Source organism: Lycorma delicatula, chromosome 1 (assembly GCF_047948215.1).
Source record: "Lycorma delicatula isolate Av1 chromosome 1, ASM4794821v1, whole genome shotgun sequence".
In the NCBI taxonomy this organism is placed as follows: Eukaryota; Metazoa; Arthropoda; class Insecta; order Hemiptera; family Fulgoridae; genus Lycorma; species Lycorma delicatula.
Window position 1 is genome coordinate 276,450,473 of NC_134455.1, and position 20,754 is coordinate 276,471,226.

Below are 20,754 nucleotides of genomic sequence, written 5' to 3' on the forward strand. Positions count from 1 at the left end.
AATGTAAGATGGCCGCTGTCAAACACAACGACCAATCACAAAGAGCCCGTATGGCCGTTGCCAATGTAAACAAAATCACAACTGATTAAGTAACAAATTTCTTTGAATTATATTTAACAGCTAAACCATCTGTATTTTATTTAAAAAAAAACCACCAAAACAAAAAGAAAAGCAACCAAGAACGATGACTTACAGTAAATAAATTAAAACACCCAACTTTCTTATAGCCCAGATAGACTTAAGACTATGAAAACAAAAAAAGTCGAAATAACCAAATACACAGAAAATAATATCCCTACATAATGATCAAAAAATCCTTTGTTAGGTTATTTTTTTACATATATATGACCAAACAATCGTTTTTTGGTCATTTAGCGTTCTTTGCTATGTAAAAGCAAAGAACAAAATTCACAAATAGTAACACTGTAACCACACAACTAAGTATTCGTTTTTTTTTGTTTTTTCTAACCTCCGAATCCACCGTTATGCATTGCTTCAGATGATGATATGAATGATTTATAGCGTATGAAAATGCCATGCCTGACCGGGATTCCAACTTGGAACCACCGGATTAATGTCAGAGACGTTACCACTTGTGCCACGGAGGCCGGCAAACATATTCGTTAGGAGCCGAATAAAAACACGCCTTACCAATATGGCGTTGTGTGTCAAACCAATTTTATACGGACTATAATTACTTTTTATACGCGAAAACCTTTGCAATGATTGAACATTTACTTAAACCTCTTCAAAAATTATTCTTTTTGAACTAAGCCACATTTTGATATCATTGTTCTTCTATAACACGGCTGGAATTTTTTTCGTTTAATGATAAGAAGCGTTGTCGAAGACAATAACCGAATTCTCTTCCAAAGGACATAATACACCGCTAAACTATTTCTAAATAATTCAAATTCGTGTAATTTTTTTACGAATCGAGTTTTTATCAAAATCTCACCTTTTCCTCAAATGACCTGCAGGGTTTTGTTTTCTTTGGAGACCGTAATTCATAAGTAGATTCATACTCGAGAATCACGTTGTACACTGAAGTAGCACAACTTCTACTTACGTTAGCAGTTTATTAACATCTGAAATCAACGCCAGTGACCGCGCCATCTGCCGGAAGCGAGGGGAACACTCGCCGAACTAACTAATGACAATCGCAGTCACATGTGAAACAATATCTGTTCCCAATGACATTGTTTATTAACAAAAAAAAAAAAAAACGTATCCACTTGCATCTGATTCAGATTATTATACAATCTGTATTAAGTATTCACTTTAATCGAGGTTCTTTTGTGTGATCGTGTCGTGATTGAGCTGCCCCTTTCACCAAGCTCTGAATTTATTAGAAAATGACCAACAGTGGGATATATGTATTAATGACGCGCAACACTGCACATCCAAACCAAATTCGCGCATTATTCGCAATTATATTGACCGCTTGCTTCCCTTCATCTCCCACAGAGTTATTGGAAAGATATCGATCGCATATGGCTGGGGATATTTTGCATAGAGTACGCCTAGAAAATACCAATATGACCGTGGAATTTACAGAAGGCATTTACAACGAAGCATTGATAAATATTGAAGACAAGTGCTTAGCTATTGCAAATAAAGTTCTTAGTCAATTGGGAATGCTAGCACCCACCAAAGCTGCAATTGCTTCATTTGATATGAATTTACGCCGTGAACAGAGTTACAACACTGGTGATCTTCAGTCGTATGTACAATCAAACATTCCCAAATTAACGCGAGAACAGAAAGGCATTTATGATCGCATAATGCAAATGATAAATGACGGAGTTGGGGGGACCTTCTTCTTGGATGCACCAGGAGGAACTGGGAAAACATTCCTCATTAGATTGATTCTAGCAACGGTTCGATAAAAAAATGACAATTATCCTGTTGCAGAATATTAATCAGCCGAAACTCCGCAACGGCACGCGACTTGCAGTTGAGAAATTGATGAATAACGTAGTGGAAGCAACGTTTTAATGGGGCCATTCAAAGGTGAAGATGTCCTCATTCCTCGAATACCCATAATCCCGACCGATACACCATTTTAATTTAAAAGATTGCAATTCTCAATTCGATTGGCATTTGCAATCACAATCAATAAAGCTCATGGTCAATCTTTAGAATTGTGTGGTTTAGATTTAGATGCGGATTGCTTCTCACATGGGCAACTGTATGTTCCGTGTTCCCGAGTCGGCAAACCAGATAGCCTTTATATCTACGCAGACAGCGGAAAAACAAAAACTATTGTATATCCAAAAGTATTGCAAAATTAAACTTCTATGAAACGTATGCTTTGTTTTGTTTCTCATTTCTCATACATGCAACCACAATGTGACACAGCGAAGCGTGGCGGGTAGAGATAGTTACATATGATTTTGTTAAACGTTTTTGCGAGTTTAAGTAAATAACGTTCATGAATTTAGCGTACTAACAAGGGTTACGGTAATTAAATTTAAAATAATATTAATACATGTAAGCCTAAATTTAAGTCGTATATAAATATATTTTTAAAATTTTTAAATAAAATATATATTTTTGTAATTACTATTATATATAATTTGTATTCATTAGCACGAAGGAGATTCTTTCTGCGGTGAATTTGTGTGATTTGCTCAAAGAGCTGTTTTATTTATTCACATTTTATTAATTAAAACTTAATAGCCATTTTTATCAAGGAAAGACGCCATACTTTTCCAGCCACTAATAATGATGTAATTATTCTGTCTGAAAAGTACACTTTATAAAATTACATTCCACTTAGATTGTAGATTGAAGGGTAATCTCTAATATCTAATCTTTCAAACAAACGTGTTTCAGGAAGTTAATAGTCGATTATTGAAAAGAACTATTTTTCTTGTAATAATGCTTTTTTTATCCAGTTATAAATATTTTACAGTATGTAAAATATGCAGTTTCGTAAGGGAAGTATATTAGTAGAAGCTAAAGTTACAATTTGCAAATCCATTAATACGATTGTAGAGTCGTGTGATAGTCATGTGGTTTCTAAATGTAATTGGAGTCTTGTGTGTGTGTGTGTGTGTTGTATAATTTTAAAATTAAATAAAGTGATCATTTTAAAAGAGTAATTTTTCAGCGTAATCTTCGATTTTTAGATCTGATTTACCCCTTTTTAATTTAAGATTTAAAGAATTATCTTATTACTTTATTGTAATAAATTTTAATGTTTAAAATCATTTTATTCAACTGAAAATATAATTAAGATAATTTTGAATTGAAAAATTCTATTTGGATGTTATTAGTGCATTAAATATAAGTCTACTGATAAATATTGACAGATAAAATATGTTTATTAATAACAATGAACATAAAAAAAATTATTAATGTTCATTTAACAACCTTATATTCACCATAGCGCATATAACACATGAATTATGAGTTCAAGATTAGAGTACCAGAATCTAAGATAAGAAAACAATGTTATTTTCAAATAATTTTTTCTTTTGCCAAAAAGTCAAACCAGGTAAAAAATCTTACGACAAATTACAAAATGCGGGTAAACAATTTTACACTAAGAGTTAACATTATAATCAACATTAGAAATTCCAACATCAGATTTACTTTAAAGTTTTCTCTAAAATTATAATTAATCATTTTAAGGATAAGTGTACATTTAAGTAAGAGTAATTGGAATTTTTTTAAGAATTATTTTATGTGATATACTAGGTTTATTTTAATTCATGTAAATTAAATACTCCCGTTTTATGTTGTATCTTACTACTTATGTGCAGTGCTCGTTTATATTAGAAACATATATATATACACTTACTGTTTCTTTTATTCAAGTATTCATGGCTGAATTACTATTCCCGTTTTCTTTTGTATTTACAATAATATTATATGTTGCTGTATAAAAATTCCATAGTCAATTTATATTTATTGCATGTCTTTGTTTGTGCTGACAGAAATCCCGGACCGGGGTCCCGTTGTACATACGAACCAGCAGCACTACAAAACGGGAGATGTTTTGAGCGCCAACTGCACATCTCCGCCTTCCAGGCCGCCTGCTACGCTCAGTTTCCTGCTCAATAACAATCCAGTGAGTTACTACTTCAATAAGCATTTTGTCTACTACTGCAGTATACTTAAACTGAATGAAGCGGAAATTGTTTTCTTTGTTATTCATAACGAGTTCATCAAACGCAAATGAGATGTGAACTAATGTTGTATTTTCTTTTACGTTAAAACGAGACTTTTACTACATTTTTTATAACAAGTCGATATTATTAAATTAAATTTCTTGATTTTGAATTTATCTAGAAAACATTTGCCAACTGATGTTAAATTTAATGCGATTGTTTTCTTTTGATTTGAATCAGTAATTTACTACGAATCAACTTTTTCTTTAGAATGTTGAATGTACATGTATAAAATTTTGATCAATTTTTTTCTAATATTTATTAGTTGTATTAAATTAAATCATACAAACAAGTACAAAAGAGATGTTTGAAAAATCTTTATTTTGCAGAAATACCTTGCCAGTATTTTACTTTGTTTTACTCAAACACTATAGATAATATCTCAGATCTATAGTATATTATTATACGCGTTGAGTGTTTAATGAAATAATTTAAAAGGTTAGCCTTTATATATTTTGTTAAGTACTTTAAAATTAAAAATGTACTATAAGATAAAGAAAATATATTTTTAGTAATTTTATAATAATATAAAATAACATCAGTCCTTTGTGATAAAATAACAAACGTAATAACTGATATATTTTTAACGACATTTTGGCTGAGCCATCCTGTACAGGATTTAAATTTACTTAGCCTATATGGTACATTAGTAACATGCTGCGAGGTTACTTTATTTTTATTAAGTAATTGATTCTTCATAATATACAGCTAAATTCATTTATACAATTATTATAAGTTCTTTTTTTTTTTTTGTCTTAACTGTTTAATTTCTTTTATTAAATATTATTTTTATTTAAATTACGATAATAAATATACAATAATAACTATTTTTATGACTTAAAAATCAGAAAAATTACTATTTAAAAAATTCACCGTAATACGAAAGCAGACAAAGCTAAAGAAGGCACCGGAAAAGAAGTACTGCCCTTTTTTCGAAATTAAAATAGGATATGATGATGAATGCGTGATGATGAATTCCAGATTTAATTTTTAACCTCTGTGCTATTATTTATATTAAAAATTAATGTGAATTATAAAAAAAAAATTATTACAAATTATATTTCAAGTTTATCTACTTTTATTTTTAAATCTAATGTAAACATAATGTTATTATTTATCATCGTGTGGTTTACCACCAGTTTACCAGCAATTCAGCCGGCCGTTGTGACAAGGCTTGAAAAGAATTGTGTAGTTACAGTGGTAACGATACTATTATAACTATATTAGATCGGTATTATACAGATAAGATATCATACTATAGGGAACAAGTACCTGTCTATAAAAAGAATTGTTAATTACGTTTGGGCATTATGTTTGCCACCACATTATTTCACCTATTAGTGAGCAATTAGGATCAAAAGTTATATAACTCCTTACTAATCTTCCGGATGTTATTTAACTCCTTATTAATCCACTCGAATAGATTGGATCCACTCGGATCTGATGTTATATAAATCCTTACGTATCTACAGCAGTCTTTTGCATCGAAAGAATAAACGAGTTGAAAGATCTAGAGACGCTCTATGTAGCGAGTGCGGGGTCGCATCCATTGCACTCAGCAGAATGGGAAAAATTCGAATCTCATTCTGATTTCACGTGATCCTTCACGTGATCCACCAGATCTCTATACATTGCTACCTTTTCAAAATATTTTTCCACAAGCTGTTTGCGAGGGAAATAGCAACGTCTATAAGCCAAGTAATTTGTTTTCGGTCCCTAAAATATCTTGCCTGATATATTCCACTGACTTTTCTTTGAGAAACATGCGGTATAAAAAGGAAATTTCTAAACGTATTTAAGCACAAATAGAAGAGTACGCGATGCTGGACGGAGTCTTAAAATACATTCAGATTCAGACTACACTCTGATGCAGTATCTCTGCTATGTTGTTATGACGATCTGTTTCGTCACTCAGGGCCAAAGTCTGACAACCGCTGATTACATGTGCAATTGATTCACTGCTATTGCCACACAGACGACTGATCCATCTATTGTCTGATTCAAACCATAGGATATTTTACTATATGTTTCTTGTAACTGAGGGTTCTAAGGACCCTTTCCACGGAAAATAAAAGGCCCTTAGTTTGAGCAAACAGCCTTGTATCCTTCAACTATCGAAAGAAAGCTTCGTACTCACCCACTTATCCTTAAAACACGCAATGAATCTGCCTTAGCTTCTTTTCCTCCCATTTGTCCTTGTCTGATAAGCAAGTATCACTCCCTACTATCTCCCTAGTGGGTAAGCTGAGAGTATTCCTTTTTCTAAAGAAATTCCTGAGGTTGTATACTTGCTTTATATGTAACTCAAGGAAATCAACGACCCTTCTCCCACCTTTCTTCGTAGGCAAATGGAACTGATCAACTAATTTCCTCAGATGGTGCGTGCGGAACGTCGTAAATACCTCTCCGCATGATGTGATTTAGCCTCTCAAGATACCTTTTGACCACTTTCCGTACCAAAACCTTACGCAATAGAGAAACACGAATATGTTTATTGCCTTTATTTTATTAAGACTGCTTAACTGGAAGGATCATGATAGTCTTAACGTGACTTTTGAAACCAGATATTAAAGCCTTTATCACGTGGCTAAGAATCAATCCCACATAAAAAAACAAGGTGTTTGAAAAAATTGCCACACTCAATATTTGATATAAAACCAATAGCAACAATTGTAGACGCTCCATACCCCTTATGTGCAGCATTTGACCCTTCTTCATGGAACTGATCCGGCATTTTATACCAACAACCGTTCGTATTTCCGTCCATAATAAACCATTACACCAGATTTACAAGCAGCCTTAAACCTCTTTCATTAACGGAAAAATGTTTAATATCATCCATACACATGATACGAGTATGGCTGAAACTATATCGCCCTATTTGAAAACTTTTATTAACAGAAATTCAACAGCGTGGGAAACGGGTTGACTGTCATACACAGCTAAAAGGGAATCAAAGTACCACCATAAAACATCCCTCAAAGGATGTTTTACCAGGGCTGGTAAAACATCCTTTGTCTTATATGGAATATGCAGCTGAAGACATAATTATTACCTTCCCATAACCTTCGTAAAAAGCTAATAATTACGGGATCGACCTTGTACCGTTGCAGCACCTCCAACAGTCAGGAGTGCAGCATTAAGTCAAAAGCCTTAATCGATATATGTTCTAATCAATATATTATGTATACAGGCCGAATTTTTTCTTCTTTGTCACATCAGATAAGATATCAATGATCAACTGCTCATTGCTGTCGCTGTTCCTGACAGCCTTTTCTTTCGATGACTCTGAACTAGTGCCTTTCCAGACTTTCATTGACCTTTGCACGCAGGACAGATGTTAATGTCTTAAAAATGGTAGGAAGGTATGTTTTTATTTGGAGTGGGCCTATACTTAGATGAACCATCCGATGAATAAACAGTCTTTGAAATCAAATAGATCACTACTTTCGTAAAATCTCTGGCATAAGAACTGTATCCGAGAGTAAAACTAGGTAGTCTCTGGTGTTCAGATGAAAAACGTTTGTATCAAAATTTGTGCATCCGTCGATACCTGTGTGGGCTAGGCTAACTGATAGTAAAACCTGCATTAGTAGGAGTGATCTCATGATCAAACATAACCGGAATAAAAAAAATTGTATTGCCTTATTTTTCCACCGCTTATTCTGTAAGTTTAACTTGATGTTTGTGTGTAGGGTATACTCTTTATTCTGAATTAATTACGGCTGTAGTTATTTCATTTTCTTAAAAATAAAAAGAAAATAAATTTTACATAAAAAAAAAATTATATTGCTTTTAGTTTTCTCATTTAGTTTATGTTTTGTGTATTTCTTGCGCAAAATGTTATACAAAATCGAAATTATTTAATCGAACGAATGTAATGGGTTGTACTGTGAATATCAGGACGTTTCTTATTGCAAATAGTGAGAGCGTTGGAGACGAAAAGGCAGTTCACATGCGCAGAACTTCGTAAGGAATTTTCTAGATTGAATTTTTTTTGCAAAAACTGCTTTTCTGAATGGATATTCAGAAGTAAAGTTTTTGTCTAAAAGATTGCAATATAAAAAAAAATAATAAAAATAATTAAGTTCAGACCAAGAAAAGTAAACATTTGGAATTGAATCTGATTTCGCCAATTTAAGTTTTCCTTTTCAGTAAGCACCACATTTTGATAAATTATGATATTTATTTATCTGGATTTTTATTATACACAGGTGACAACGATCAAAAAGATTATTTCGATAAATTACTGCAAATTCATAAAAGATTTTTATGTAATGCGTATTATCACCGAAGTATTTGACAAAAGGATCTAAGTTTCCTGCGGTAAAATAAAGGCCTATTTTAATCCATTTTAACTACGTATCAAGTATAGGTTTTCTGAATTTATTGTGGTGGAAATTTGAAATTCCACAAAAATGTGACAATACAGATAAAATAGTCACAAATTTATAAATTACGCTAAAACAACCTGACTTCAGAATCATTACGAAGAATCAGAAAAAGGACAAATAAAAATAAAGGCCTGCCATTCCTATAGCATCCAGATTAACAATATCTTAAAAACTTATAATTTTAATATTACCATGGCTACATCTAGGAAATAGGCTTTTGTTTTACAATCACTACAGTCAGAACTAAAATCATCTAAATAGAGAACAAATATAAATAGATTCGTTAGACAATAAGTGAAATCTGGTTACTTAAATAAGGTAAAAAAATAACAAAGTGCAAAACCTAAACTGGATTCTTAAAAATATAGAAGACAAGAGTAATCGATTGTAGATGAAAATTGCCCAAAATCTGGTTACAGAAATTAAAAGCGTTGTAAATTTTAAACATGTTTTTAAAAATAATTATGAAATCCATCCCTTATAACATCACTAAACTGTAGGCCCTTTCTTAAATTTTCTTTCGTTAACAGTTTTAAGATTCGTTGTTGATATAAATATTTATATCATCCTATCTTGTATAGGAGAGTAGGTAGTAGTGAGTAACACGAGTTGAAGGTTTCAGTGGTATGACTACATTTTACCTAATTTTACAGTTTTTATTGTACATAAAATGATTTTATTTTACTGAAAAAGTAGAACTTCTTGCTTTCTAGCATTTTCTAAGTATTTTATTTAATAATAAACCTATTTATTTATTTTTAAATATTTAATATATTTAGGAGAATGATTGTTTTACGATATAATTTCAAGTTTCAAATTTTAAATAAATTTTTAAACAGTTTTAAGTGACTTACTAATTTTTTCGATAACCGTTTTTCACTATTTTAATTAACGGATTTTACGAGTACCATATGTAAAGATAAAAACTTTTACAAATTTTATTTGTGTTGGAATTAAGCAATTTAGTCCTACAGTGTTGTCATTTTTAATAATTACTTTTGTGGTGTTGTAATCGAACGTATCCCGTATTCCCGTATTCCATATTTTAGCTATGAAAAAATTGTAATTTTCATTTAAATATGCTTCCATTTTTCTTTTATAAAATATTTCTGAAAAATCCTGTGTATCATCAAAATTCAAAGGAAAATAAATTTATACAGCAATACAAAATCAAACATAACCTGAAATTTAAGTTATGTTGCCTGTTGATGATCTTAATTTGAACGTAAATGAAGTACGACTCAACCAGTCTTTATCAGATTTTCACATACAAAACTATAAATGTACTATTACTGCATATCTAAACTTTAATTAAATTTTCGTAGTAGTTTTATAAATTTTTGAGCCAAAGAGTTTTATACATGAATAAAACTAATCTTCATACCTCTAAACGTAAAGAAATTTCAGTTTCACAGTCTCATGGTGCGATCAAAAGTAATATCACACTTTCCTTTGAAAAGTCGGTAAAAAAATAAAAATTTAATGTCTTAAATTTCATTTTTGAAAGAATGGTTATTAAATTATTTAAAAAATTAAATTTACATCGCTATAGCTTTCCCTCAAAGTAATATGGAGAATTATTATTTGAAATTCCTAAATACGAAATATTTCTTCGTTTACTGTCATATCATAAAACCACTTTAATATTAATGAAAGTTTGTAAATATAGTCTTAAATAAACTACGATTATGACAATAAACATACATAAAAATTGAAATTTTAGTATAATTTGAATGTATTTTAAAAACTTTTTTTTAAAGAATTTAAATTTAGGATTAATTAAATGATAAAGTAAAATATAAATATCTTTTTATTTTTCAGTAGGATAATAATTTGAGTCAAGAATAATTCTTCGTTGTTCTGTATTTACGTATTTACATAATGTTGTTACAGAAGAACTCATAGTTTTAACAGTTTTCACATGTTTATCCGTATTTAGAAATTATCCGGATTGCTCTTCGGATAAGAAGAGTTTCATTGATATCAAATTAGGTGTTCTACAAGACTCTGTCTTGGGATTAACTTGTACACAAATTTACTGCGGTCCGAACTTCCAGCTCCAGATGATGTCATTACGTCTCGTCGTTTGCTGACAATATAGCAATACTTGAACAGCGTGAAATTTCTAGCAGTTATTCTCCTACTGAAGATGCCCGGCGACTGATTGGTAAAACGTGCTGGACTTGGTTACGTGCTTGTCTGAGTGACACTTGAACTGAATCGGTGTCAAACATGTGATAAAAATCTTTACTATGCGTTCTTGAGAAGCCTAGCGCTGTTCTATTTCTTTCCATGAAGTTGTTATGTTACTGCTTGGTTTATCTCTATCTAACTTTAATAATGTTGTAGATTATTATTTGTTTTCTGTTTTGGTTTGTTTTTTTACAAGTCTAATATGATCCCTTGATTCTTAGTGATTCAATTAATGAAAGTGGTGTTTATACAGTTTTTATGTACATATACATCTCGTAGTTTTTGTATATATCTTTATTTATACATGTATGGTTTATTGAATGTGTCCGGTGGAAACTTCTCTTCACATTCTTTTTGTAATGCAATTTGGTTGCGATTCCTTAATTGAAACGAATGTAAATGCACGGTTTGTGTGACAAAAATAATTTTTTCAGCTAGATACTATATTTTTCTATATTTGTATGTAATGTAATTTATCTATTATTATGAGGTGTTTAATTTTTTTTTGTTAAAATAATTAAGGTTTGGTTGTAGGTTAGGTTTATAATGAAAAATATTTCTTCTGAGGAAAAGAGAAAATTTTAATTAAAATTTTACTCTTGTATGTGTAGCGGAGTAATAATGAGATGTCGTTATCTAAGCTACGCACCAAACTGAGTTAAAATTACAAAAGAATGAATGGTTATACGCATACAGCTTTTAACGTGATACTATTAAAAGAATTCAAGTTTAGTGAGTGCAGGGTAAACAGGGTACTTTTACTCGAAGAATCGTTGTAGATAAATCCTCTAATCGCAGAACGCGCATTCCACTAAATACATTCCGTAACAACGACACTGGTCGCTTGAAAGTGTACTTGTTTCATTTTTAAATATCGAATTCTTATAAAAAGATTGTATGTATATCTATATATATATATATATATATATATATATACATACACACACACACACAAATTTAACCTCATTTTTCTTGCAATGAATAAATTAAAAAAACATTTCGTATTCGTAAACACTGATGTTCTTTATTGTGAAATTATGTTGACATAAAATTGACAATTATTTCATGTTCTTTTTTTTTAGATGCCATTTGAAATAATTGACATGAAAATTAGTTTGGTATTAATAATATAATTAACAGTGATTATAGTTATTCAAAAAAATAAAACGGGCCTCCCCGTTCGCCGGCCATAAGTTTAGTCCGACCGGTCAGCTCACCGGTTAGATCTTTTCATTGCCTACTTCTCACCCCTACGTCGGGGTACCCAAGCTCGACTATGTCGTTCCTGGACCCCACCCCAGAAGCCGGAACACGGTCTTGACGCCAGTGCCTCTAGTGAGAGCACTCTGTGTAGGGCACTCACATCGCATCTCGGTCTTTTTCGTGAGGAGATGAGAGAGTCCCAGTGCCTCATCACTGCCAAACATCCGTGCAAGCACAGACGAACGGCAGCTCCGAAAGAGGCTGTTTCTAATTCCCTCGCCGCCCCATCATCCCTGGCTTTGTGCTGGAGTAACCGTGTCACAAAGTCAGTTATCGCACGAAACTTTTCTGCCCCTGATAAGATACAATCTATGATTGTGTCAACTGTAAGGGGCCCGCAGTCACCAACTCACAGCAGCGACGTTCAGCGGCTCACGCCGGCAGTCGTTTTTCCGATGTATCGAGCTCTCCTCAAGAAAGGTAAAAGGGGTCACCAGCTCTCTTCCTGGCATGTAAGTACACCCGAAACACGTCATGGTCAGATAAAAATTTCGTCAACCAGTAGGTGACTTCACCAGAGCTGCGGTTATCCCAACGCTCAACCAGTGATTATAATTAAACATACAGGGTGATTCAGGAGGGTAGGGCAATACTTTGACAACTCATTCTACAGGCTAAAAATAAGAAAAAAGTTTATATTAACATAGGTCCGAAAACGCTTCGTTAGCGAGTTATACAGGGTGAAAGATTTCGCCCGAGTTTAGGCCGGTTAATTGGCCACCGAGATCCCCAGACCTCACTCCGTTGGATTATTGTTTGTGGGGATGGTTAAAAATGAGGTTTACAAGCAAAAAGTAGACACACGCGATGAACTGATTGCTCGCATTCTCAACGCTGCAGCTGTAATCAAGCAACGCAAAGATACCGTTAGACTGGCAACACAGAATCTAGTACAACCTTGTAAAGTGCATTGAACACAACGGTGGCGTTTTTTAAAGTTATTAAACCACATGAAATCCTACTAAGCAGCATTTTATCATTATCATAAAAAAAAAACAGTAAGTATATAAAAAAAAAACAGTAAGTACATAACGAAAAAGTTCTTTCAATCTGTTAAAAATTAATCTGTTTTGTTGTTATTAAAAGTCGACATGTTTAAAATTTTATTTGTTTTTTGTTGACATTATTTACATCAATCTTCTCTTATAATTAAATTTTCTACAATTTATGTTTAAAAAATATATGATTTATTGCCAATTTAACAACGTTATTGTACGTCAAACGTAAAAAAATGTGTTTTTTGACCCTATTTTTGGGCGTTTTACATGGGATATCAGAGAAACTAAGGGAGATATAGTTCTGGGACCTATTTTTTTCGATTTCCCAGCTCAAAAACAATAAGAAACAATTGAATTTGCCCCGTAATTGACATTCCCAGAATTTAAGAAAGCCTTAATTTACCCTAAGGAACTGAAACTAGGGCGAAATCTTTCACTCTGTATAACTCGCTAACGATGCGTTTTCGGACCTATGTTTATATGAACGTTTTTCTTATTTTTAGCATCTAGAATCAATTGTCGAAGTATTTCCCTATCCTCCTGAATCACTCTGTATAATAATAAACCCTCCTCTATAATACTAAAACCCACCTTATTATTTATAGCCTATATAATAAAAAAAAAAACTAAAAGTTATATGAAAAATATCACTCTATGAATAATTTAATAATTGTTCACACTAATAACAATATAAATTATCTAATAATTATGGTATTTTCGTTTTTACACCTAACAATAACTTATACAGTATAAGTTTTAATTACATATAACAATAACAATAATCTAATTTTTTCTCGTGATTTAACACAATTTTTAACAATTAAATTCAACTTGCATGCACAGGCACGATCATCTAAGTTAATATTCATAAAAATAGAAAAATAACATGTGTACTATTTTAAATAGCTTATCTATCACTTCTGACTTAATCTACCTAATACTACCATTATTTCATCAAATAGGTGGAATATTCATGTTATATATAGCGTATTACTCCATATACATATTGCGTCGTAATCCGCAAACTGATAACATCCGCCGACAGCAACATCAAACAGTAGTTTACTCGTAATATTCAGTTAGTAATTATTAAGTAATAAATTTGTTAATGTGTAATTTCTATCATAAAACCTTTCACAAACAGGATATCTATCATTAATATTAAAGATTAATTCGTTGAAATTATTTTGGATACTTGTTTTAAAGACAAACAACAGTCATGAATTAAATACTATTTGACAAAATTTGAAAACAAAATATGGACCCGGAAATGAACCTGCAACTTAACATAGGAAATATTTTACCTAACTGTATCTCACAATTAAATGAATTTTTAGACTTACAGAGATACAGGCAATAGCAAAATTCAAAGGAAACGCTGTAGGCAAGAAGAAATTCTCTTTATTTTTTTGGTGATGATCATTTTGAAGAGTGTGTTTCACTTATGATCTCCTTCCGTTTATGCCTAATGAATCGATCCATTAGAAGAAATAAACTTAATCTATATCACATATTGTTTTTAAAATTAAAAGGAATTTTTTTTTATAAAAAAGAGAATAAGCCCAGTAATTAATCTAATAATGTTTGTAATTGATTATGAAAAGAAAAAAAACACACACATACACATTGTAAATGAAATTATCTGATTAATAAAATAATTAGATGGATATTTTATGAAACAGGGTAGGTGTAGTTTTCATTGTATTATTGACTCTTTACCACTATCGGTTAAAGTTCAAAGTCTGTAACTCTAGAGATACATTATGTTAATACAGATTTAATAAATTAAAAATACTATTAGTTTTATAATTCAAACCAATCATTTAAAGGATCTAAATTTATACCAAAATAATTCAATTTTATATACTAATTAGATAAGATTGCTTCTGCTTATTAAATAAGTTAAGTGAGACAAGAAATCGTACACCATTGGCGTGAAATTTCGTAGAAAAGTGTGTAGTGCAAATTTATATTTTTAATGAAGTTCTATTATTGATCGCTCTTTACATTACTTTCTCAAATACTTTCTGCTAATTTTCAGAGCTGTTACCTGGGGATATATTATACTACCACAATAATGCTATTTCTATCCTTTAGATTGTTCGTTTCAGGCTTATTCTTTGTATTGTATGCTTCGGGTATTATAGTGTCTACGACGACTGTGAATAAAAGTAGTGCTACAAAGTTACGTTTAAAACTTCATCTCTTTTACGAAATTTTGTTTAGTATTATGTTCTTCTATAAAACACATAAAACTTTCTTTTATCTATCTGAATACAAACTGTAAAATATTTATAAAATTTCATACAGTCGGAAAGCAAACAGTTTTATTGTGGCTGCTTGCAGCTGTCAACATAATATCTTTCCGCACCGTTTCAAGTGAAAATACAACATAAGGAACATAAAAGGTGAAATTATGTATTTTCTGTTGTAACTGGCTGCCAAAAATAAATCTTTTCCCCATACTTGAGCAATATGCAGCCATATGTGAGGCGGACACAAGCCGCGGAGCAATAAAGGGGTGAAAGTGTCAGGATATCTTTATGAGGGGAGAACTTTCGGCACTTGGTGTTCTCGCCTTGCCCTTCTTGTTTTATAAACTATGAACAAAGATCGTTTGACCCGACACAGCTGTGTGCACTCGCCTCATATTGCTCTACTAAAATGTAACAGTGTGAAGGAAACTTCTTGCTGAAAAATGTTTTCCTGAAAGTGGCAAATATTACTGTGTTATAACAATGAAACAAGCGTTTACAATCAATAATTTATATACTTTAAAAAATGTTTGTTATTATTGGTTATTACACTGAACTTATATAAAAAGTTACATGCTAAATTCGATAAATTCTTCGTAACTTAAATAAGAAGCAGTTACCGCAAATGATTTTAATGAAATAGAATACATTCTACGCTACGTATTAGGAAGTAATAAAAACTTTATTAGACTTTATCTAATAATTGAATATCAACTGCTATTATAGCTTACCTCAAAAAGATTTATTGTTTGAATTCTACTTAATTATTTATTTCCTGAATGTAAACAGCAATATTTTTATGTTTATTTTTATATCAAATATATACGTATATATAAATATACCGAGTGGCCGAAAAGTAATTTACACCCCTTCTGAACACTTTTTTATAACTGAAATAACCGGATGCGGTTTGTGAGATTCTTCCTTGTACCAAAATACTACACTCCATAAGACTAAACATATTTCACTCATTTTAATTTTCGGGTGCGATGGGTGGGGGGCAACTTGAAAACTTCAAATAGGACCAATAATCATTTGATATTTCATTTTAAAGAGCCCGATAAGACGGGAAAAAATGATAAAATTGAAACTATACTCTGATCGTCCAATTCAAAATGGTAGCCAACAATATATTTTTTTTTCAGATAGCTAGAACTACGGTCCGTATGTTCCCTTTTCATTTTTTTTTTATTTGTGATATTCCAATTCTCTCTCTGAAAATCTTCTCGGATAAGAAAGGCTAACTCAGTAAGCCCCAATTTGGTATATTCGACCTTCAGGAGGGCCGGGGGGGGGGGGTTGTCAGAGGGAGCTCAAAGATTTTTAATGAGATATATATTCAAGTGATAGTATATTTAAAATGACTTTGGAATACAACCAATACGGTATCAAAAAAATTTAAATTCTGACTAAAACCAAAATGGTAACCCCGAAAGTTCGTTTATTAAAAGATAAAAAATTAATTATTAAAATTTTTCTAATTTATTCATAATTAATTTATATTTAATTAAACTTGTAGCCCAGAATATAAAAACAATTAAATAGAAATTAATTTACTTATTTTTTAACATTAAAATTATATTTCAGAAGAAATTTTTAAGAATGTAATTTTTTTAAGTTTTTTAAGTAAGCCAACAGCTGATCAACAATCAAAGGTATGTTACATTTTTCATAACTTATTTCCATTACTGATTTTGTATAAATCAGCTAACAGATTTAGAAGTGTAACTGCATTAGTATTATTTTTTGATGAAGTTTTATGTATTTCTTGTTAGTAAGCTTTGAAAAGTATAAATTACAGAGATCAAAAAATAAAAAAATGTAAAAGGGATTATTGAAAAAAATAAAATAAAAAAAACTTAATCTAGTTTAAAAACGTTTAGCCTGATTTAGAAAACTGGTTTTGTTTGTAGCTTAGTTAAAAACTAATAATATAAGGTAAAAACCTCTTCATTAAAAAACAATTTTTATTTAATTCAAGAAAGAGTAAAAATAGCATTTTTAGTTGGAGAAATAAAAAGATACAAAGGAACAGCTTATGCATTCAATGCGGGAATCCTAATCATACAATTACCAGAATCACAATCACAAATTTAATAGCAAAATTTCAACGCATAGGTAGCGTTATATATGAATAAAAGCTTGAGACCCACACAGTTCAGATGAAGTTATTGAAGAAGGAATATGAGTAGAAATTTCTGGTAATAATAAAAAAATCGGCAAGATAATTTGCACGAAATAATAATTTATCTTGGTGGTCAGTGCAAAAAGCATTAAAAAACACAAACACAATTAATACAAGATTCAATTAGTACAAGAACTAATTGAAGATGATTTTGATAGGTGGGTTGAATTCAGTGAAATATTTACATAGAGATTATGTAGAGATTACATAGAGATGATAAAGCAAGAACTCTTTCTTACTTTAACATATTGTTCACTGACAAAGCCTAATTTACTTTACATACGGCCGTAAATAGATGTAAAAATAGGTACTGGTTTCAAGAAAACCATTACTGGTATCATGAAAGTCATATCAAACATCCAGAGCAGTTAAATATAAGGGCTGGAAAAATAGGTCACAAACTTCTCGGACAATATGTCATTATTGGTAAATTAAGTGTATGTATGTATTATGCTTTGCTGAACGAGCAGATAATTTCAGCTTTCAGCAATTTGATTGAAGTAACTCCTAGACCAATAAGGCAACATTTATTCATGAAAGAAGAAGTGTTTCTCCAATTGCATGGTTCTCCTCCCCACTACGGTCGCAATATCAGAAACGTGTTGAACCAGCGATTTCCAAATCGTTGGATATGTTGACGTGGCAGTATTGTATGGCCCACCAGATCACCTGACCTGAATATCCTTGATTTCTTCCTGTACGGCTATCACATGCCCATATATCCGATTTAATATTTTTGAGTCAGCTCTGCCGATGCCATCCGTGAAGGCTAAATATTTCATATTGGGGCTTACTGAGTTGGTCTCTCTTATCGGAAAGGATTTTCAAAGAGAGAATCGGAATACGACCAATTAAAAAAAAAAATTAAAGGGAAGCATACAACCTTAGTTTTAGAACCTAAAAAAATGCCGGCCGCCATTTTGAAATGGGCAATCAGTATTTAATTTTAATTGCATCAATTTTTTCGAATCATCGAACACTTTAAAATTTTATGTCAAATGACTATTGGTCCTATTTGAAAGTTTTGAGTTACTCCCAATCCACGCCGCCCAAAAATAAAATAAAATATATGTTCCTTTAAGTAGCCTTTTGGTACAAGGAAGAATACCACAAACTGCATCCAATTATCTCAATTATAAACAAACGTCTAGCGGGATGGATTTACTTTCTAGCAAATCGGTATGTATGTATATATATATATATATACTGAATATTACACTAAATGACCACCCCCACAGCACAATTGAGATATTCCCATATGACAAACAATTAACACTAACATGATAAGCCGTTCGCTTTGTAATTTCTTTGTAAGTATTGGTTATTACTTTCATACGGCTTAATAATGAAGAAAATAATTAATAATCATCCCAATGATAGTCACCTTAAATAATAATTTTTTTTTACTTAGATTATATCACGATCCTATCTTCAATATTGCATAATACGAATTTATTACATGAAGAATAATTCTCTTTTTAAATGTATTTCTGATATTAATAGTAAAGAAACAGTAAATGTTGTACTTAGCTGAGGATAATAAGCAAAATTATAACAACTCTTAATACATAATTTTGTTTTTAGCAATTTTAATGATCCTTTTTTTCGTTTGATTTAGATTAAATTTTAATGAGGTGAAATTTTAATTAGATTGAATTACAATTCAGTAATTAACTACTCCCAATGTAAATTATATTTACGTAATGTGAGATATATTATTAATTATTTAGTATGTTAAAATAATACTATCCTAATTAAATACAGAGATAGCCATAAAGATTGGTATTTGATTTAAAACCCAGCAGCAGAGTCATTCTTACGATTTCTTTTAAATTATAATACTTGTTAAAATTAAATAAATAACATAATAGTTAATTTTCATAATATAAAAAGAAGGCATTCATTATTAATTTAAAATATTTAATCTAAGTAAATTATTTTATAAGATTTAATTTTTTTAATAAGAATTTTTGTTATAAAATTTAACTTAAACCCATAAAAAATAATTGTACTGTTTTTAAAAATAAAAACCGTGAAAATTAACGAAAATTAACGACATGTATGGAGAAAGACCTGTGTCTATCCATCCAAATCCCCAGATACTTCGCCGCCAGGCTGGGGTACACAAACGTTTCACCCACCCGAAATCAAAGGGGACTCAATCTCTGGCGTCCAGTCATGACAAACACCTTCACTTTATCATTTGCCATTCTCAGTCCATTTGTGGTCAGTCATCACCACAGCCATCAGCTCGTCTTCAGTTTTACTGACCAACACCAACGTCAGGTCATCTGCAAACGCCACTGGTGTGACCCCCTCCGGATACTCCTATCGCAATACTCCATCAAATGCTATGGTCCACACAGCTGGACCCAAGACTGACCCCTGAGGAACACCCCTTTCGACAGAGAATACTCCTGTATGACTCTCCTTAGGCACAGTGGGAATTGCCTGTCCCGTAATTCGCGATACATCACTTGCCACGGAACTTCGTTAAAGGCGTTTCGAATATCCAGGAACATAATTACCCAATTCTTCTGGCCCACAATGTCCCTGCAACAGCTGGCTTCACAATGCTCAGAACTCTCCCAACAGCGTCCAGTGCTGAGTGTCCAACTTGGAAGCCATACTGATCTGCTTGTAGCCCTCCAGAGGCCTCCACATCTTCATTCAATCTACGCAGGAGCATTCTCTCCAATAAGTTGGCGAAACAGACCAATAAGCATAACGGTTTATAAGCCGATGAATCACCAAGACATCCTACCTGCTTCCGCAGCATAACCAACCTTGCACCCTTCCACCTTTCAGGCATCTACTCGTTGTTAATAACTGTGTTAATGGCCTTTAAGATCTTGTCCGGCACGATGTCTGCTGTGATCTTCACAATCTCAGGAGGGATTCCGTCCAGTCCCGGACTCTTGCCATCCTTACTAGTTTTGGCAGCAGCAGTCAAATCATTGAGGGTGAATGGGATAACTTCCTCCGTCACCACCTCCTCCCTAAAGGTGTCCCTGCCTCGTGGGAACAAGTTTCTTGCACTCTTCACCAAATCATCATTAGACAAGACCGATAACCTCCTCCCGAATCACTTCGTCACGATCCGATACGCATCGGCCCAGGGATCTTCATCAACCGAGTCGCACTGTCCTTTTCTTGACCATCGCTATACCGTTCTTGTACTCTCTCCTGAGCGTCTGAAGTCGATGCAGCTCATCATCCAGATCCACACCCCGTCGCTGCGCTCGTTGAAGGTGTCGCCGATTAGCCATACACCTTCGTCTTAGAACT

General features: G+C 32.1%; 1 protein-coding gene across 1 annotated transcript in view; it reads left to right on the top strand.

Moving 5' to 3' along the window:
• LOC142318314 (uncharacterized) overlaps positions 1–20,754 on the top strand; it is a 366,759-nt gene that overhangs the window by 288,612 nt on the left and 57,393 nt on the right. The window contains exon 4 of the mRNA XM_075354887.1: positions 3,945–4,078. Coding sequence (XP_075211002.1) covers positions 3,945–4,078 — 134 coding nt within the window. The remainder of the gene's footprint in view (positions 1–3,944; positions 4,079–20,754) is intronic.